The following is a 21867-nucleotide window of genomic DNA, read 5'->3' as shown; positions in this document are numbered from 1 at the left end:
TCTTTTTTTTTTATTGGAGTATAATTGCTTTACAATGTTGTGTTAGTTTCTGCTGTACCATGAAGTGAATCAGCTACATGTACGCATATATCCCCTCCCTCTTGGACTTCCCTCCCACCCCCTCCCCCCATTCCACCCATCTAGGTCATTACAGAGCATGGAGCTGAGCTTCCTATGTTTTATAACATGTTCCCACTGGCTATCTATCTTAACGCAAGGTAGTATGTATATGTCAATCCCCATCTCCTAGTTCGTCCCACCCTCCCTTCCCCCACTGTGTCCACATGTCTATTCTCTAAGTACCAGTGTTACATTGTAATATCTTAAACCGCCTCTAAGTACCAGTGTTACATTGTAATATCTTAAACCGCCTTGAATCTTAGAACACATAAAAGCTCCCCATCTGATTCAATCATTTAGCAAACATTCTGCTTAGACACCTAGCAAGTGCCAGGGCCTGTGTGTGATCGTGAAGACTCAAAGATGAGGAAGACTCAGTGAGGACACAGATAATAACTGAGACACTGCAAGGCCATGTCTTCACAGACTTCTAGTGCCGCTGCTGAATGGACAACATGCTCGAGAGAAACCAAACTACTGTTCAGCACATGGAGAAAGGGATTTCAGAGGAGAGGTCCTGCTCACACAATGTGACAAGTGATGAGGGAGACCCAGGCGCATCCAGGGACCGGCAAACGGTTTGGTGTGGGAGTGATGGAGGGTGTGCAGGGAACAGAGGCTGGGAGTGAGCTGGAGAGCTAGGCAGGGACCAGCTCTGCAGAGATCTGTGTGCCGTGCCAACGAGTGTGGACAGCCTCACGATGAGTACCTCTGAGATGTTCTCATGTGGGAAAGGGGTCTGTGCTTCTGAAAGACAGCCCAAGCAGCAACCCAGAAGTCCTGGTGGAGGGAAGGAGAGAGGAAGACAGGCAGACGGCTGCAGGAATTGGCCAGAAAAGAGGGAAGAGTCTGCACCCAGACAGAGGTAACCAGAGAAGGAGAGGAGAAGGTAGGTTGGAGAAACGCTGATTTGACATCAACATGACCTTGCAAGGGACCAGACGTGGCTGCCGGTGAGGCAGGGAGGTGAAGCAAAAGAGTAAATGGGGGATAACTCGGGGGTTTCTACTTGGATGGTCTGGTAGATGGCACCCTTAACCAAGAGAGGAAACACAGAAATGAACAGGGGTAGGGGTTGAAGTGAAGCGAGTCAGTGGGTCCGTGTCAAGCACGTGAATCTGAGTTTCCTGCAGGACATCCGAAGATGGAGGCCTAACAGACAGTCAGGAACACAGATCAGAGAGCAGACGTGGTTGCACGGGGTGGCTGTGGGAGTGTGAGAGGCAGGTGGATGTCCCAGCGACTGCATGTAAAGGACGTCAGGAGCTGGGCGTGGGGCAGAGCCCATATGACAGGAGACGAGGACCCCAGGGACACTGAGTCACAGAGCCGAGGGAGGCGGGCCTTCCTCTCTAGAGAAAGGAAACCCTCCGATGCTGCAGACACGTCCAACGGGATGAGGAGGTCACCTGATTCCACCGTCAGGCAGCTGCTGGTTAACTTCATGACTGTGGTTTCAGGAGAGCGGAAGGTAGAAGCGGGGCTGCAGCGGGTCGAGAAGTGGAAGCAGCACATGGAGAACAGTCCTTCAAGAGATCTGGGCTGGGGCTTCCCTGGTGGCGCAGTGGTTGGGAGTCCGCCTGCCGATGCAGGGGACGCGGGTACGTGCCCCGGTCCGGGAAGATCCCACATGCCGCGGAGCGGCTGGGCCCGTGAGCCATGGCCGCTGAGCCTGCGCGTCCGGAGCCTGTGCTCCACAGCGGGAGAGGCCACCACAGGGAGAGGCCCGCGTATCGCAAAAAAAAAAAAAAAAAGAGATCTGGGCTAACGGGAATCTGGGAAAGTGGTTTAGAGGTCACAGTTCGAGAAACCCTTCTGCAGAGGAGGGGAGACCTTTGTTCCCTGAATAAACTCTTTGGGTGTACCATGTACCAGGCACTGAACTGAGCTTCTTACAAATAGTAACTCATTTATTCCTTGGGGTGCTTAATTTGATGTGTCAACTTGGCTAGGTCACAGCAACCAGATATTTGATCAGACATGCCTGGAGGTTGCTGTGAAGGTATTTTAAAGATGAGATTAACAATTACATCAGTAGACTGAGTAAAGCAGATTACGCTTCCTGTCGGTGGGCCTCATCTAATCAGTTGAAGACCTCCAGAAAAGGCTGACCTCCTCCAAGGAAGAGGAAATTCTGCCAGCACATGGCCCTTCAGATTCAAACTGCAACATCAACTCTTCTCTGGGTCTCCAGTCTGCTGGGCCACTGCAGATTTTGAACTTGCCAGCCTCTTCAAGTGCATAAGCCAATACTGTAAAATAAATCTCTCTCCCTCCCCTTCTCTCTCTCTCTCTCTCTCTCTCTCACACACACACACACACACAGGCACACACACACATCCTACTGGTTCTGTTTCTCTGGAGAACTCTGACTGATAAACACACTCTTCATAACAGCACTAGGTATTGATACTATTATTATCCCCATCTCACAGTTGAGCAAACTATGGCACAGAGAGGTTAAACAACTTGGCCAGGGCCACACAGCTGATGGCCAGCAGAGCTGGAATTCCAATCCATTGTGCCTCAGTGTTGCTGCTCTTAACCACACGCTCTACTTCAGAGCACTGCCCTGGCACGTTGGGGCCCAACCTGGACGGACAACGGTGAGCGGAAGACTGTACAAGGGACGGAGAGCCTCGATCAATGTGCATCTTGTACAAGTGAGGAAACAGGACAGGTGATTCGCCCAAGGTAGGCCTTAGAGTTTTCCAAGTGGCAGATCCAGGGTTTCAGAAGTCCAAGTGCAAGCTTTCCCCTCTCTTTCCTACTTTCTTTCCCTGCTTTGTTATCCACGTCCTTTCCTCCCTTCAGAATTCCCGTCTTCCCCAGGGGTTCCCTCAAGTCCCTTTCTCCCGGATCCCAGGGCTCCTTACATCCTGATCAGGACCATGTGCCTCAAGAAATGGAGAACACACGCCAATGACAAAGTGCCCACATGACCCAGTGCCACATGTCCACGCAGCAGCACGATCCTTCTAACAACATCAAGTTCGGTGCATCTGGTAAAGCCAATGAATTCCACACAAATAATTATGCGGTCTGTTAGTAACCGGAAAACAAAACAAAACAAACCCCAACTCCCCCCAAACTCCAGAAAGCCCAACAAGCATTTATTTCCAAATATAAATTCCTAGAACTAGAATTTGACTACTCAAGGAAATTAGGTGTCTTTGAAAATACATTTGACACCAAAAATCCCCCAAGAATTTTTATGCGTGGTCTAACAGTTTAAAACTCTGAATGGGGTTATTTGAAAACCGGTCTTTTCAAGTTTGACTTTCAAGTTTGGGATTCAGAACCAACAGGGTATAGGGACCAATGTGCTGTCCAAACCCGAAACACAAGCACGTACTTCTTCCCACATTCTTACTACGAATGTCAACTGTAAAACCTCCTGGAGGAAAATTTGGAAATATGTATTAAAACCTTTAGAATTTTGTACTTTCTGAAGTCAGCAATTCCACTTCTTCTAAAATTTTATCCTAAGGAAACAATCATGGCCGTGTATAAAGATATTTATCACAACGTTGGTAAGCAGAGTAAATTTTTTTTCTAACTTAGGGGATTGAGCAACTGAATTATGACATAAACATATAAGGGAATACCATGCAATCTTAATATTGACATTGCAGAATAATGGCTGCTATGGAATAATAATGCTAGGGAAAGATGTTCATGACATACAAATGGTTTTCAAAGGCAAGTTATAAAACAGTACATAGCGTATAATCCCCTTTCTGTTAAATGTGTATTTTTGGAAGGCAGTCCCTAAGAGGGCCCAATGAACCCCCCCCACTCCTGGTGTTCACACACCTGTGTGGTCCACCCCGTACCGTACCAGCATCGGGCTCTGCGACCACCAGCATATGGAAAGAAGGGAGCGGAGGCCACTTTGACCTTAGGTGATAAAAGACGGTGACTTCCATTTTGCCCATGTGTGCTTTTGTACTTTCTGTTTATTTGTAAATTTCTCTTGGGTCACTTGCTCTATTGGAAGCAAGCTGTCACGCTGCAAGTGGCCCTGTCGGGACGCCCACGTGGCAAGGCACTGAAGCCTCTGGCCATCAGTCAGTGAGGAGCTGGGGCCTCAAAGCGTGCGTGCAGTCCCTGTTGAACCCTGAGATGAACTGGTTGACAGTCTGACTGCAACTTTCTAGAGACCCTGACCCAGAGCCAGCCAGCTAGGCTGTGCCCGGGTTCCTGACTCTCCAAAACTGTGAGACAACAGACGTTCACTGTTGTTTAAAGCTACGAGTTTTAGGGCCATCTGTTACGCAGCAAAAGATAACTAATACATACATCCATAGTGCAATGGCTGGAAGGAAATACAGGCTCACTTTGGAGATGCTGTGGGTTCGGTTCCAGACCCGCTGCAATATATCAGACATCGCAATAAAGCAAGTCTCATGAATCTTTCGTTTCCCGGTGCGTTAAAAATTCCGTCACACTATACTGTAGTCAATTAAGTATGCAATAGCGTTATGCCTGAGAAACCAACGTACATATTTTAACTAAAAAATACTTTACTGCTAAAAAATGCTCACCATCGTCTGACAACACAGGGTTGCCACAAATGTTCCATTTGTATAAAACGCAGTATCTGCGAAGTGCAATAAAACAAAGTGCAGCAGAACGAGGTCCGCCCGTAATCCAAAATACCGTGAGTGGGCTTCTCCACATGTGGGATCATGGGTAATTTTTATTTTCTTTTTTTTTTTTGGTACAATATTGGCAATGTTTTTTTCTTTTTTCAAACACAGGACCAAGAGAGATCATGTGACCATCTAAAGACTAAAAGGATAAAGGTTAGGAGAGCCAATTTTGTTCTAATAACCTTTAAAGATTCTTTTCAAGCAAATCAGCTTAAATGTGAAAAAAAACCCAACTCCAAAGAGCGTGTAAGACTTACCCACTAGAAGCCATGCAATGCACCATCAACAGCAGCGTTCAATAATTTCAAGGAAAAGGAACTTGCACAGGCTTCTTAAAAGGGAAATCAGACAGTAACGAAGTTATCTGTAGCCGATCGCTGGTACAGGAGCCTGCTTACCTAGCTTCTGGTCAAACCGCCACGCTGTGACATAGGCATTGTGCCTCAGACTGCTCTGTGTGGCCAGGGGCACGGTGACATAAATGGGGCCATCCACCAGCACCGGCGTTCCATCATTGCTGAGCAAGTGCACGCTGACGGCTGTGACGGGGGTCAGGTCGTACCTGGTGCCATTTCCTGGAAGCAAGAGACATTCTCCATCACGTGCACACACAGGACTTACATGGGGCTGCAGAAACTGTTCACAGAGAAATATCATAGCTACCATCTACTGAGGACTGGGCCTCCTATAAGCCAGGGATTCCATTCAGCATCTTACACACATAATCCTCACCACGACATTCTAAGGTGGGTAAAATTCCCATCTTACACATAAACAAACTGAGGCTCAGAGAGGGTAGTAATAAGAGCTGGTCTTCGGATATAGGCCAGTTTGAATCTGCAAACCTGATCCAAGCTTGGGTTTGCAGATTCTAACCACTGCGCTGTGCTTTCAAAAAGGGCCTCACGGGACTTCCCTGGTGGTCCAGTGGTTAAGACTCTGAACTCCCAATGCAGGAGAAGCGGGTTCGATCCCTGGCCGGGGAACTAAGATCCCGCAGGCTGCGCCCCTCCCCCAAAAAACAAGGGCCTCAAAAGAGAAGGGATTGTCTATAATGGGAGAAGAGGTGTGTGTGGAAATCCCTGAAATCAACATCTATACAAAGCGAGCACTGCACACATGTTAATTACTCGGCAGGTCACCATAATGGAACCAAATGATTTAAATCAGAGACTGCTGAAAAAAAAAAAAGGAGTGAATTTCTTCAAGCAGTACTTCAAAATATTAACTTACTGCTACGAAAAGTACACTACTGAAAACTTGGATCTGAAATATTTATGAGTTATTTTGGTTGCCACTGTTATTTTGATCTGTTTAAAAGGAATTTAATATACCAATTATTTTGCATTAGAGGCCTTTTATCCAAGCCAATGCTTTAATGACTGTCTACAGATAAACTGGGGAATGCTTATGAGAGCAATATTATATTTATACAGTTAAGCGGTCCATGTGAGAAGAATTTTTCTCCAGTGAAATATAATATATCATACAAAATGTATTCGGTCATAATTTAAAATCTTCCCTTGAACACGATGAAAACACACTGATAGAAAAATGTAAGCTACATTAGAACACCATTTATAGGATTTCTTAGTAAGCTACTTATATACTCACCTACCTATCAACTAACTACCCAAGCTAATGCAAACCTCCAATGAGGACTAAATTTAAACATTTAAAGCAAATCTGGTGAATTTTAGAGTCTGAACAACCAGTGGGAGCTAAACCCTTTGTAGAGCAATCTCTATACGGCTAATGTTAGCACTGTCTTTTATGATTCATGCCCATCTCTGTTTTCCAGTGAAGGGAAAGGCATGGAAATGAGGATTTCATCCAAAGGTCCACGTTGGAAGCATAGATTTAAGTTCTGAAATCTTTTTATCCTGTGGCCATTTCACTTTAGGGTGAAGAAAAACCAAAGCACACAATTTACCATCTTTCTGGTCAAACTACCTTGTGGATGGAGGACCTAAATGTGTCCATTGCCCAAAGGCGACACAGAAGCAAAGCCAGGTCTCCAATGTACCTCTCTAGGCTCTGTTAGACTCTCTAGATGAGACAGGACTTAAAACAAAGAGAGATTAAGTACTTTACTAGACTTTACATAAACAATTTAAAGAAATGTTTTCAATCAGGAAGCACTGCTTCTTTCATCAAACCCGAGGTAGGAAGTCTGCCCGGGGAAGCTGCAGGTAGAGCAGAAAGGTGCTCCAGACCCATCATCCTTTCGTCCCACTTAACACTGCCTCTTGATTCCCAGAGATGGCATCCCCATTGTCCCCACTCATCCCCTTTCGAGACTTCCTTCCTATAATCTTGCACATCCCTGGACCAGGAAGCCAGGGTCCCAGTATCAGATCCGCCACCGACTACTTATGTGGCCTCTGGCGAGTTACTTCCCTGCTCCGGGGTCCGTTTTTCTCATCTGCAAAACTAAGGAGGTTGGACTAGATGCTTTCCTGCGAGGCTACAGAAAGGAACGAACTCGACTATAAACATTCAGAAGTAAGAACGGCACTGCAGAAAGGGGCATATTCTTTTAAAGCAACATGCCCTAGGTGCATGTGCTTTAATGTTCTTTACAATGTTCTCTGTTAGAAGACATCACAGGCAATTATACCTGCTCTCCTGAGGCCTCTTTCCTCTCTCACTGCTTCCACTCCATGCCTTCCAGATGACAGTCTACCCTCCCACTTTCTTTATTCTGGACATACTTTGAAGGGCTACACTGTTTTCCTTCCAGCCCTCGTTATTAGAGGGCAACACAACACTGAGTTCTCTATATAAGGAGTCTCTCCTTCCTGTTCATCTTGATGTTACCTGACTCCCATCATGTCCGAAGAAAGACAGGTGTCTGTCAGGCAAAAGCAGCAACCATGGACCTAGGAGGCCACCAATTCATCACTTAGAACAAGAGGGGTTTTGCTCGGATAGCATCTCCGGTTCTGTTTGGCTCTGGACATTAGTCATACTACTGACTCCTCTGCTTTCTTGGATCTACTAGCAGAAGTAATTTCTTGAAAACCCCTCGGGAGCGTCACGGAACAGGTCTGCGCTTTCTTGGCAACCACAGGGGAGAGCGTATGAGGGTGCACGGGAACGAGCAAGTGAGGAAGGGACTGAAACCTCCACATGGCTGCGTTTCTCTGTCTACAACTCTGGATCCCTCCAAAGGGGGGATATAAACAACCCCCCTTAGGACACGGCAGGGAAACCAGCCTCTTTCCAACTGCATTTGTGGCCTCTGTTTATTTTGCTGAATTCTGGTGATAACCTGTCACCTCACACGGGTTTGTGTGGTCCAGGCTCTCACACTAAGTTGAAATCTGTTAGATACGGTTTATGAAACGGGAGGCCAATGTGGGGCAGAAGAGAATCCCTAGTTGATGGGCTGCTGGGGTGCTAGGCAGACACCACACTGCCCTTCCTTGGCAGGAGGTCTGATTCTTCCTAGGTCAACTGGCCAGTTATTTCAGTGGAAAACAAATTGAATGTAACCTTCCGAAGACCTTCTCTCTTCCGTCTGAAATAAGAGAGTGATTTTAAAATAAAACAAACTCCTCTAAAATCAATAGTCCTATGTCTTCTCTATCTTACTGTCGTCTCGGATTTCATAATTTATTCAAGAGCTCTTGGAATTGGGGCACAGAAAAAAACTGAATGAGCTCCAAGGAACGAGGCTGTTCTTCCAACTCGGGGCTTTATGATGGAGGCTGAATGGAGGTTTCATGATGGCCTCGGATTATCCTGTTCCCCGAAACACTACTTTGCTCCCAGGCCTGTCCATTTAAATGAAAAGTCAACTTTTTTCTTCCCAATAATATTCACTTAAGATGACCACCATGCAACTTTTCTGGTGGTCAGTGACTGACATATTCATTGCATCATTATCACGCAAAAATTCAAGGAAGAAGAAACGTTTCTCAAAACGGGTATCGCAGAGGGAAGAAAAGCAGGTAACTAATCACCACGTGAGCTTGATCTGTAACCAGACGTTTATTAACATTCTATAAAATGGATCAGATGTGGCAGGTATAAAAAGCTTTTGCAGAACGATCAGTTTCTGTAAAGCACTAGACAATTAAGTGAAATTCAATCAAAGTGTCCCTGGGAAATGCAGTAACGTACTCACCTAGCAGGATTTAACCCAGAACAGCCTTTGGTTTTCAAGTTTATGTTGTGACTCGTGTAAAGTGTTGGGGAAAAGAAGAGGGGGAGACAGGAAAATGATTCAGGGCTTGAGACTCGGCCACCATCCATTCACCAAAAGGAGGACCGGGGACCACGTCAGCACCGAGCTCTGTCGGCCGGGAACGGAGGTAAGGGCGGTCTTTCACTGGTAAGGAACGATTACCTATTTTCTGGCTGGTGGCTTTTAGTTTCTGTGATCTTTGAGCAGTGTGTGTCCTGCCAGCCTAGGGTGAGAATGACCAAGCGGACTTAGAGGCCTTCCAGGAGACGTTTCAAAGTCAAGTATGAAGCCTCGCCACTCTTCGCAGAGGAGAAGGCAAAGAGAGGGCAAACTCAGAGAAAGGAAGGTCGTGAGAAAAGGCTGGATGGACTCAGCCGGTGGAGCCCAGAGGCTCCCTGCCCGCCAAGCGCTCCCTGTACTGGTGGGAGGGGGCATGGTGTGTTCATCTGGGAATCAGGCCCAGGGCCACCCCCGCCCCTCCCAGCTGTGACACGTGCCCAGGGTGGGGTGGGGGGGCGGCGGGGACAGTGCATCTCCACACAGCTGGGCAGGCTGCTCCACCAAATACACGTTCCAGGGGCAAGTGGGGCGAGGCTGAGAACAGGGGGACAGAAAACCTCTAACTCTGATCGGACACTTCAAAAAATTCAATTAAAGGAACTTCTGGGAATTAAATATACTTCATTGGCCAACGGAGAGCTCAGGCAAATGGTACCAAGAGAGAGGCTCAGGGAGACAAGCTCATGAAAGTGGCGCAGGCTGAAGTCCTCAAATGACACTTTCAGTGCCCTTGAACTTGTAGACAACAGATCTGCCCTTCTGCACCTCGGGTTGGGCTCTCCCACTTATAAAGATACAAACGCATATAAAGATGCAAACGCAGACTGCCCGGCTGGAAAGAAACGAGCCTCGAGTTACCTGTTCCGTTTCCATCTAGTCCCCGCAAATAAGGAAAGCCGTCCACCTCCGAGGGGGAGCCGGCGGCCGTGAGAAAGGCTGTCAGGTCACTGTAGCTGGTGTTCTCGGGCAGCCGCAGAGCTCTCCTCTGGAAATGCACGCGAGGCTGCGGCCGGGCACCTGCAGAAATGAACCCTGGAGTTACCTGTCGGAGGGGCGGTTTCTGTTTCCAGAAAACGCAAACCCCGGAAAAGCTCCTCTAAGGTTTCAGCGTGGCTTCCCCGTCTCCACTCCTCTCGACATCCCCTCACATCGCCCATTCTCGCGGGCACAGAGATGTGACAGCACGTTATTATGGGGAGAGAAATAACAGCCCATTGTCACGTTTGCTTTGACACAGAACGTTATTTAGGTTTTCCACAAAAAGCTGTTTGTGAGCAGTCTTTTCACTGCCCAGCCTTCGCCTATGGGTAGGGGTAGCGTTGTGGGAAAAAGTCCACGTAAGTGAAATGAGTAGATGACAATTAATCTCTTGATACAAACAAGGCAGGAGAGACCCTTTGACACTGTTACAGACACATCCTTAGTCTTCCTGGTAAAATCTGGTCCAAGCTGAAGCAGAGCAGGGCAACAGACCAGCAGCTGGAGAAGAAACTGCAAATAAGAACCCACAGTAATGAGTCCTTTCCCTTCGGTGGACGCTGCCTTTTGGCATTCTATCTACTCCGGTGGGTGCATCTGACTCGCGACGGATCATGTTACAGATTCTATGGTGAGCCTCTTGAAAGGATGTGAGAACTGCTCTTTTCAGCAAACTCAACTCTGTGCAGGGTGGCTCGAGCCAGTGACCCTGTTACGCAGTTACCTTGGGACACCATCCGCAGTTTGACTTTGCTCCAGGTCTTATTTTGACTGTAAAACCTGAACCCGTTTTTATCTATTGCTGTAGCGAGGGTCACAAGACGCAGACGTGCTATATCAGTTTGCACACACAACCAGCAAAAACATTGTGAAGACAAAAATGAATAGAGATGGGAGTTGGAGCATTTCCCGATGGAAGTACACATCTCTCTGGGTTAAAATAAAGTGGTTCCTTGGACTCCCCTGGTGGTGCGGTGGTTAAGAATCTGCCTGCCAATGCAGGGGACACGGGTTCGAGCCCTGCTCTGGGAAGATCCCACATGCCACGGAGCAACTAAGCCCGTGCACCACAACTACTGAGCCTGCAAGCCACAACTGCTGAGCCCGTGTGCCACAACTACTGAAGCCCGTGTGCCTAGAGCCCGCGTTCCGCAACAAGAGAAGCCACCACAGTGAGAAGCCCAGGCACTGCAACGAAGAGTAGCCCCCGCTCGCCACAACTAGAGAAAGCCCGGGTGCAGCAACAAAGACCCAACGCAGCCAAAATCAAATTAATTAATTAAAAAAACAAATAAAGTGGTTCCTCAAACGTGGTGGTCTGCCCTGATGTTCTGGTCATCATATATCCCACCCCAGCCTTGAGGGAGGCCACGTTTCCCTGTGGTCGCCTGGGGGCTCCCTCTTCCCCACCCACAGATGTCCTGACACAACAGCCCTGCCCAGAGTTCATGGTCTTTATGTCTACACCAAGGTTCCTCTTCACCCTGGATCAGAAATTTTTAAAGGGGACTTACCTAGTGGCACAGTGGTTAAGACTCCGCGTTCCCAATGCAGGGGGCCCGGGTTCGATCCCTGGCCAGGGAACTAGATCCCACATGCATGCCACAATTAGAAGTCTGAATGTCGCAACTGGGGAGCCCGTGTGCTGCAACTAAGGAGCCCTCGAGCCACAACTAAGGAGCCTGCCTGCTGCAACTAAGACCCAGTGCAACCGAAAATATTAATAAATAAATAAATATTTTTTTAAAAAAGAAACTTTTAAGGGAGGAATAAGCCTATCAAGAAGTGTTCTAGGGGAATTCTCTGAAGGTCCAGTGGTTTGGACTCTGTGCTTGCACTGCCGAGAGCCCGTGTTCAATCCTTGGTCAGGGCACTAAGATCCTGCAAACTGCAAAATAAAATAAAATAAAATAAAAAGCAGTGTTCTAGAACAACGGAGCTCTGGAGCTCCAAGGATCAACTAATCCAAGTCTCTTCTGACAGGTGAGCCCACAAAATGGACTCACCACCAACACAGACTTACGGGGTGGGCTGCCGTGACCATGTATGACCAAGGCAGTCATGACAGCACCTGAAAATCACTGACTGCATTTCTCAGATGACTGGTTCTCCATAAACACTGGCCCAGCTCTAGATCCCATGGGAGCCAGGTGCCCAAACTCACAACAGTCCTATCTGAAGCTAAGTGGACATGGACGTCGGTCCTGTTCTAGACCATCAATGCCCTTTCTTGGTCCCTAAAACAAAGCTATGGTGATGCACTGGCATCCACATAGCTGAATCTTCTCACTTTCAGCTCTTGTGAGTCTGCTCTTTTTGTCCTCTGATTTCACATGACAGCAATGCCTTCCTGCTGTCACCTCCTCGGTCTGCGCAGGGCTCAGATGCCTCATGCTCCCAGGGGGTGGGGCGTTCTCCATGCCGGCCCGGAGCATCGTGCCTCACCCGATCCCTTTTCCCCCAGCCCGCTTCCCGCACATGCTGTCTGCCTCTTTCCTTCTTCTCCGAGCTGCCCTCAGAGACGGAAGGTCAAAGCGAACCCTTTCTCGTCCATCTCCTCACCCCCAACTACGTGACAACATTCTCTCCTCCTGTTATCATTTTCTTTCAATGCTAGTGAATGTCCTGCGATTTGTTTCCTCTTCTCCACCGTTCATCAGCCTAAACAATGCTGCTGCCACCTGGGTTTCATGCACTGGCAAACGGGGAACTCGCTACTAGGAAGGACAGAAGGGCATGTCTGCAGCGTGATGGCGCAAAGAGGGGCTTGTTCTCACAAGGGTCAAGGCAGAAAGCAGGGGCCAGGCGGGTTACCCCAGAACACCGTGGGTCCTATGTGCCCCTCCGGGCCCCGTGAGATGGGCAGGTTGAAGTCACCGTGAAGGCCCCTTTGGCTGAAAGGAAGAGAACCCACTCATCCTGGACCAAGGAAAAGGGGACGTTGCTGAAAGATGAAGGGGAGTCCTGCTGAGCGCCAGGAAACTAGCCCAGCCAGGCCTTATGGGGACCAGCCTGGGACCCGGACACCACAACCGAGGCTGTTCCCAGCTCTCGGGCCACTGGGCGTCTCATTCCCATTCTTTTTTTTTTTTCTTCTGATTTTAAATTTTAATAAATTGAAGTTTAAAGAAGTCCTCCTTAAATTCAATTTAAAATGGTATCCCTTTCAGATTGAGGGAGATTTTAAAGAGGTGGCTACTTTTGTCATTGGTTCCTCATTTTTTTTTAATGTTTTTTACTCTATTGAGAGATGTTAGGTTTTAGTTCTCATTTATTTATTTTTTGGCTGCGTCGGGCCTTAGTTGCGGCACATGGGATATTTCTTTGCAGCACGCAGCCTTCTCTCTAGTTGTGGCGCTCTGAAGCCTGTGAAGGCTCAGTAGTTGCGGCGCGTGGGCTCACTAGTTGAGGCACGCAGGTTTAGTTGCCCCGTGGCATGAGGGATCTTAGTTCCCCGACCAGGGATCGAACTGGAGTCCCCTGTGTTGCAAGATGGATTCTTAACCACTGGACCACCAAAGAGGTCCCAGTTCCTCATTTTTTTTAGTTGAAGTATAATTTATTTACAATATTGTGTTAGTTTCAGGTGAACAGCAAAGTCATTCAGTTATATGTATATTTTAACAGATTATTTTCCATTATAGATTACAAGATATTGAATATTATCCCCTGTCTTATACAGTAGGTCCTTGCTGCTTATCTATTTTATATATAGTAGTGTGTGTCTGTTAATCCCAAACTCCTAAATTATCCCTTACCCCCTCCCCTGCTCTTTCCCCTTTGGTAACCATGAGTTTGTTTTCTATGTCTGTGAGTCTATTTCTGTTTTGTAAATAGATTCATTTGTATTATTTTTTTAGATTCCACATATAAGTGATATCACATATCATCACAGTTCAGTGTCTTTCTGTCTGTCTCTGTGTATGTGTCTATTTCTCTCTGCCCCTGTGCGTGCTTCTTTCTCTGCCTTTTTGTCTCTGTGTGCATGTCTCTGCCTCTGTCTCTCCCTGGCACACCATGCGTTTCAGTGGGAGACGCACCTCTCCCCACTCCTCTTCCCCTGCTGCCCCCCTTCCCTTTTCTGTGCAGAAGAATTCACTCCCTGAACAGACACCGTGTCTGTCCCCCACTTCTGGAGGAGTGGGGGGCACAGAGGGGCGATGCTGGGGCAGGTTTACTCGAAGAGGGCGTGGCTGGTCCAGCTGCTTTGACACACGCTGTGAACACACGCTGTGATGCCCCTGGGGGACTGAACACAGGAGCACGGGCTCTGCCTGATGAAATGCCCCGAGAAACGTCTGAGGGGTGTAAGGGTCGAAGTACTCTGAGCCGCAGCGTAAATACGATCTAAAGTGGGTACGTGTCGGGTTGGGGGGTGGTTACGCTCTTAAGCCTAAATTTATGGATTAAAGCTGCTGAGTTCCCACACATTTCAGGAGGGGGACCTGACTGGGTGGGGAGGGGAGGATGGAGGGGGACAGGTCTGTCCCTCTTCTGTGGATGCCTCTCCTCCGCACTCCCCACAGCAGCTGTGTCATCCTCCATCCTCCTTGGGGCTCCACCATTATCCCCCAAATGCTCAGACCCAACTCTACTAAAAACACTGGGGTGGGCTTCTCGTTGCGGTGGCTTCTCTTGGAAGCACGGGCTCTAGGCACGTGGGCTTCAGTAGTTGCGGCATGTGGGCTCAGTAGTTGTGGTTCACAGGCTCAGTAGTTGTGGCGTAAGGGCTTAGTTGCTCCGCAGCACGTGGGATCTTCCCGGACCAGGGCTCGAACCCGTGTCCCCTGCATTGGCAGGCGGATTCGTAACCGCTGCGCCACCAGGGAAGCCCCCTGCAGCTGCACTTTAAAATCTTTTTTTCCTCTTCTCTGCTGCCTCTTCTGCCCCTGGCCTCCCCCAAGGTCAACCCGAGTTTCCTAACTTTTGCTTGTTTTATTGCAAGACGTGACTCGATCCACTATTCTTGCCTTCATCAAAAACCTCTCTCCAGAAGCTTTTCCTCGCCAACCAACACATATACTCCTTTCTTCCTCTGCTAGAAAAACCACAGCAAGACATCACTTTCGCTCTTATCCCCGTAAGCCTCCTCTCTTTCCCCTCAACGCCCAGGGACGTGGCTTTCACCCCCCTCCCCCACGCCGCCCTTGGAAATGTCACCTGATGACTGTATAATCTGCAAACCCGTGACCCTGGCTCGCCTTCCTGCCTCCAGCTACTCACAATGATGCGCGCTGTTCCCCGCCCCCGTGCGGGGTCACGGTGCTGCACTCCGCTCTCCCCAGAGGAGCCGGCTTTTTCCTCTATGAGTGCTTGTTTCTCCTCCTGCTTCGGATGCGAGAGCTCCCGAAGGCTCACCACAGTCGCCTCTGCTGTTCCTGACTCTCTCCTGACTTGCCTGGCTCTCCTCCCTGCTGGAGCCTCACCAGTTACCTTCCGGTCGTGCCGGGGACTCCACGCCTGCATTCCCGCCGCCTCCTCTGCACCTCGACTCGGATGCCCGTCAGACACTGAAGTCATCACTACCTTCTGTCCAACTTAACAAAGCCCCGCTCCTCCCCGACACCTGTGTTTGACTCCAGGTTGCCACCACCGCTTTTCGTCACACAAGTGCCAGGACGGCCCAATCTTCCCTTATCAACGTTTCTAGCATCTTCTTTTCCCTCCGTCCTGCCTCCACCCTACACTACCCTGTGACGTGACCCCTCAACTATCGCAAAAGTCTCCTAACTTCCCCTGTGCTTCAGCCTCACCCCTTTCCCGCCTCATCTACTGATGGTTCTCCAGTTCCACTCTCATCACCGCCTTTCCCCACCCAGAAACCTTCAATGGATCCACCGCTTCCCAAATTAACAGCGGCAACAATCATAGACCAACACAGACCCGAACTGCTGCCCCACTTCTCTCATGGGAGGTGTAGTTCAGCACTTTAGAATTTACAAAGATCTTACATACACATTATTTCACTTAATAATCTACAGCAGGATAAAGAAGGTGTGGTACATGTACACAATGGAATATTACGCAGCCATAAAAAAGAACAAAATAATGCAGCCATTTGCAGTGACAGGGATGGACCTAGAGATTGTCATACTGAGTGAAGTAAGTCAGACAGAGGAAGACTAATATCCTATGATACCGCTTATGTGTGGAATCTAAAAAAAGGGCACAAATGAACTTGTTCACAAAACAGAAACAGAGTCACAGATGCAGAAAGCAAACTTATGGTTACTAGGGGATAAGGGGGGAGAGATAAACTGGGAGATTGGGATTGACATATACACACTACTATATATAAAATAGGTAACTAATAAGGACCTACTGTATAGCACAGGGAACTCTACTCAATACTCTGTAAGGGCCTATATGGAAAAAGAATCTAAAAAGGAGTGGATATATGTATACGTATAACTGATTCACTTTGCTGTACACCTGAAACTAACACAACATTGTAAATCAACTAGACTCCAATAAAAGTTAAAAAAAAAACAAACCTACAACAATCCCGTGAAGAAGGAGCTCTCTCCTCTCTTTACGGGGTAGGAAACTGAGGCCCAGAGAGGCCCACAGTCATTCTGTTTGCACGAGGCAGAAATGAATTCTTTGAATTCCGACCTCTGCGTCCCTTCCTAGCACACCTGCCCACGTCAGAACAGATGCTCTGCTATTATTGCCCACGGCCCTCATCCTCTGGCCCACGCAGCTCTGCTTCTGCACACGAGCTCACGTTCTTCCCCGCATCTGGAGCTTCTCCACGTCGTCTCTATTTTCAGATCCTACCCGTCATGCAAGGTGCACCTCCAATGCCACCTCCCCTGTGTGGCCTTTCTGGATCCCACCCCAAGCTCTAAACTCTACTTGTGTGTCTCTTACAGAACCCATCTTCCTGCACCTGGTATTGCATTTATTTGTGTATTTGAGCATCTCCCTAACCAGAGGCGCCATGAGAAGAGGACATGCGTAGGAGCATCACCGTGTATATCTCTCTGTTTCTATCTCTCCTCCACCACCTTTGAGCTGAGTGACTTTGGGGTTTGGGTTCTTTATCTTGAAAGTGGGTGTGGCCCACACCTGTCTCATGATATGGCTGCTAGGATGTTAGCTCAGAACACACATGCATTGATACGATGCCTCACATTGCCTCCTGGTACATACCAGGTGCGGGATCAGCAATGATTTCCCGTCCCTCTCCCCGTTTAGATGGCAGCTCCTTAAGAGCAGGTGTTCTGTGAGACCCATGGCACCACGTTCTGGGAACGCTTATAGGATCAAATGTAAAGACGAGTTATTCCGGGCAACTCACTGGGTCCTAGTAATGGTCTGTCTCAATTCTGACTAGGTCACCATCCCTCATTCTCAGCACTATTAACTTTCTGGGCCACAAAGGCACTTCTTTGCTGGGGGACAGGGGCTGTCCTGTGCATTGTGGCATCTACCCACTAGATGCGAGGAGTGGCTCCCAAGTTGTGACATTGCCAGGTGCCCCTGGGGGGAAACTGCCCCTGACTGAGAGGATTCCACAAGATACTCTGAGCGTCCTCACAATGACCCAGACGACACGGACAGAGTCTCCTCTGTCGCGGGGCACAGGATACATGATGGGGAAGAGGATGAAGGTCCTGACATCCTGGGACTCCAGGGTAGAGAAGGTAGTCATGGCAATGGCTGAATCGTCATACTGTTTTGATGCCTAAACAGAGGGTTACGCCCCAAAAGTACAGGAGAAACTTCAGCAGAGAACCATCAACCACCCAGGAGAGAAATTCCAGGGGTGACAGACATCTGGACCGTGGCTAGAGGCCAAGGCCTCCCCGTGAGCCCCGTGCAGGCTGCATGGGCTCCGGACAGAGGGGGAGTCTCGTGAAGGGCCTGGTGCACCCGGGTCAGGAGTCTGAACTCGAGGCGACCTGCAGGGGCGAGAGTCTCCGGGGGTTCTTGGAACAGGAATGAAGGAATCGTGTTCGTTTTTACCCAATTCCAATAGCAGAGCTGGGGGGTGGCTGTGGGTAGAGAAATCCTAGAGTCAGAGCATCAGTCAGGCTCTTGTGAGATGTTCGGTGAGAAATGATGTAGCTCCAAATAAAGACAGTGGCCTCGGGGAAGAAAACACAGGAGGTGGCTGGAGCTGAAAGCCACTTTTGGAATGTGGGCGAGGCGGGGAAGGGAGAACCGGGGAGGAGACTGGGAAGCGGTGAACAGGAGACAAGGAGGGAGGGGAAGTGCAGGAGGAAGGACCCCAGCTCGGGGATGCAGGGAGGACGAGGCCACCGGAGCTGGCACGAGAAATCCCTAAAGGAAATTCTCGAGGGCAGACGGCTCCGAAGTTTGAGTGGGAAAGGAAGTGAGGAATAGGGATTAAGATGGGTTTCCCTGGAATGGCGGGCTTCGTAATTCTGGGAGCTGAGAAAGAACCAGAGGAGAAAGATGGAAGATTCGGCACAAACAGAGGGAGGTGGGAGGGGAGGAGATTAGACGAGGGATTGACTGTGATGTGAAGAGGCTCCTGGTGGGAGAGGAGCCACAGGGAGACACGTCACAATGTCCCCTTAGAAGGGGATGCAGAAAAGCAGGCCACAGAAAGCAGCCTTCCCCGATGGCCTCTGTGTTTCCTGGAACCATCGTCAAGGTCATGGCTAAGAAGAGGGCACGCAGGTCGGGAGTGTGTGCAGAGTGTGGGAGAGTCTGACAGCACTGCCTGGGGAACAGAAAGGGGACTGTCCTGGGGACCGTAAAGAGAGCAGCGCAGAGGCCCCGCAGGATGGACACTGCTGGTTTGGGTGGTGCCAGCTGGCCTGATGACAGTGCAGCCACGAGCAGCCCGGGGCATCTTGATGGTACTTTCTTATTTACCGTCATCACATTCTGAGTCGACAACATGCTGTTTCTCCCGAGACAGCGTGAAGGTCTGAGAGAGCAACGACTCCTACCTCATGGTTCATCGTCGTGAGGTTACATTTTGGAATCACCATCAAACTCCTCCTTGAAAGCTTCCAGTTCCTCAGCAAAGTACAAAAAACTCTCAAAGAAAATGATCCTTATAAAGCAATTGACAAGTGTTCTCTCTTTCCACTCTCCTATGATCTCACTGCAAAGTTTAAAAGCCATTTGCACTGCCATATGGTCCAGCGATTCTCCTCCTGGGCATACATCCGAAGAAAATGGAATGAAAACACTAATTCAAAATGACACATGCACCCCAATGTTCACAGCAACATTATTTACAGTAGCCAAGATGTGGAAGCAACCTAAGTGTCCATCAACAGAGGAATGGATAAAGAAGATGTGGTACATGTACACAGTGGAATACTACTCAGCCATCAAACAGAACAAAATAATGCCATTTGCAGCACCATGGATGGACCGAGAGGGTATTAAACTTAATGAATTGAGACAGACAAATACTGTATGTTTTCACCTATATGTGGAATATAAAAACTGAAACAAATGAATGACTATAACAAAACAGAAACAGACTTGTAGATACAGAGAACAAACTCATGGTTTCCACTGGGGAGAAGGGCAAGACAGGGGTAGGGGATTAAGAGGTATAAACTACTAGGTATAAAATAAATAAGGTACAGGATATAAGAGACCACATACGGAATATAACCAATATTTTATAATAACTTTAAATGCAGTATCATATATAAAAATATCAAATCACTATGTTGTGCATCTGAAACTAATGGAACATTGTGAATCAGCTATACTTCAATAAAAAAAATGTAAAAGAAAATGTAAAAGCAATTTGCAAGCATTCTGTGATAACGAGCATACTTTTAGACCCAGCCTCTGTTGGGAAAGATCCCTATACGTAGTTAATCAATGACCATGTTGGTCCTTCCCCTTCACCACACTGTTATCATAAGGCTGCTCCAGGCTTTCTATATAAAATAGTGTCAACAATGACAACGCAATCACTTTCCTCACTTTTCAGATGAAATCGAATGCTAAGGCCAGTTCCATTGGAAACATGCATTTACTGTGTGTGTGTGTGTGTGTGTGTACGTGTGTGTGTGTGTGTGTGAAGGCACTGCACATAATCCCACCTCGTCTGATGGGAATAGTTTTAGGGTGTGTATGGTCAGAATTTAAATAGATACCATACCTAGAGAGAGGAAAACAAGTGAGGAGTCTTTTATTCTTTAAGGAAAACTCTCATTAACCATGAGCTTATTCTAGTTTATTTGGTTGTAAACATTTCAGAACAAAAACTTCACCTGAAGCATTGAACATCTTCCCATAGAGAACACCCCCGCCTCTCCTGTCTCCACCTCTCTCACCCAGTGGCCTCTGTGCTTTCAAATCTTTTGCTTCAGTGTCACGTAAAACCAAACAACGGGGCATCACCCAAAACTATGCACATAACACGGGTGAGGCTTTGTCAAACTGTCATCACACTACCTCCCCATTTCCTTGGGGGGATCATCTGACACACGGTAACATCCAAGCAACACACAAAAACTCAAACGGCTGACAGTACTTACATTTCTGATCAGCAAGAGTTTATGTTTTTCTCCTCTGATTCCATTAAAAAAATAATAAATGCACCGACAATTGACCAGTTTGAGAATAAAAATTTGATATATTATTTAGAAATTCAGTTCTGTATTTGCTTTATGGAACAGAACTGCAAAGACTAAAAATTATCTACACGTGGCTCTCCTTCCAACTGGTAAGAAAACATGAAACAAATTCACCCAGTGTTATTCCTGCCGTGCCTCAACTCTACTGAGACAAGGAAAAGTACAACTAGCAATAATTAAACTCACGAAGTAGCGTAAGTTAAAAAATTAAAATGTAGACAATTTTAAAAAGCTGGAATGTAAATGAGATTTTTGGCAAGGGAGAAATAAATGGTTCTCAGTTTCCACAGAGGAGGGAAGTGATACACTAGACTGAATAAATTAACCATAACAAAAACTACCATAACGAAAACTGCCATGAATGTCTTACATCCTTGGGTTTCTAACACGACCATACTTCCTGCTCCTTACAGAGAGAGAGGTATCCAAATACTCTGCATGTTTCTGTGCGTGTGTGTACATGTGAACGGTCCTCTTAGCAGCCACAACAAAGAAAATAATTAACCCGAGCTTGAGTGATCTATACAGGAAGTGCAAAGAAAGGTGGGATTTGGACAGTTTTTAAATATTTACTCAACCCTTCAGTGAATTGCTCATTGTGTACGGATCCGAAGGCGGGCATGGGGCCAGGCCCTGGGGATGCTAAGGTGAACGTGACCCCCTCCTTGTTCTTCAGGTTTTTCAGTTTTAGTCCGGGAGGTAAGATATTACTACCAAATATGGCAGAAGGGGCGGCATCGCATACAGAACCCCCAGCTGGAGGGCTGTTTTAATCCATCCTCCTGGTTACTGATAAGGACAGGAGGGGGCATAAGGGAGACAGGATGTGTGGAATCCAAGACTGGAGCCGGGGGCGGGGGGTGCGTGGAAAGCACGGGAACGCCTGGGTCTGGGCTCAGGGCAGCTCTGGGACCACGTGGCAGGAGTTTGTGGATTTCACCCGAATGCTGTGCCATTAACATGACTCCACAAATCCCGGTCTGCGGTCTGCTTCTCTCTGGCCTGCTACCAACTAGCTCCCTTTTCTGACTCATACTTTCTGTTCCCTTCGAACCTGGGCTTGCAGGTGACCTGGTGTAATTACAGACCCACTGCATCTCGTGACCACACAGTCAGCTGAGAGTCTCATCTCTTCTGGGTCCTTAGTCCCACCCCGGTAAAAGGAAGAGAGAGAAGAACTGATGGCTCCAGCGATTCTCCTCCAGCTGGGTCCCAGCCCCTGGCCACACTATGGACTGGTGACCCCTCTGAGTCGGGGGTGCCTTGGCAGCTGCAG

At 48.1% G+C, this 21867-nt stretch overlaps 1 protein-coding gene across 1 annotated transcript in view; it reads right to left on the bottom strand.

Moving 5' to 3' along the window:
- Positions 1 to 21867, bottom strand: part of FAM171A1 (family with sequence similarity 171 member A1) — a 126864-nt gene that overhangs the window by 25241 nt on the left and 79756 nt on the right. The window contains exons 4-5 of the mRNA XM_022580576.3: positions 9886 to 10044; positions 5174 to 5350 (exon numbers count right to left, since the gene is read on the bottom strand). Coding sequence (XP_022436284.1) covers positions 5174 to 5350; positions 9886 to 10044 — 336 coding nt within the window. The remainder of the gene's footprint in view (positions 1 to 5173; positions 5351 to 9885; positions 10045 to 21867) is intronic.

The sequence above is a fragment of the Delphinapterus leucas genome, chromosome 2 (assembly GCF_059928025.1).
Source record: "Delphinapterus leucas isolate spDelLeu-1000000601 "Yukka" chromosome 2, BTC_Dleu_Yukka2, whole genome shotgun sequence".
Lineage (NCBI taxonomy): Eukaryota > Metazoa > Chordata > Mammalia > Artiodactyla > Monodontidae > Delphinapterus > Delphinapterus leucas.
The sequence above is the reverse complement of the archived record's forward strand: the minus strand, read 5'-3'. Positions and strand labels throughout refer to the sequence as shown.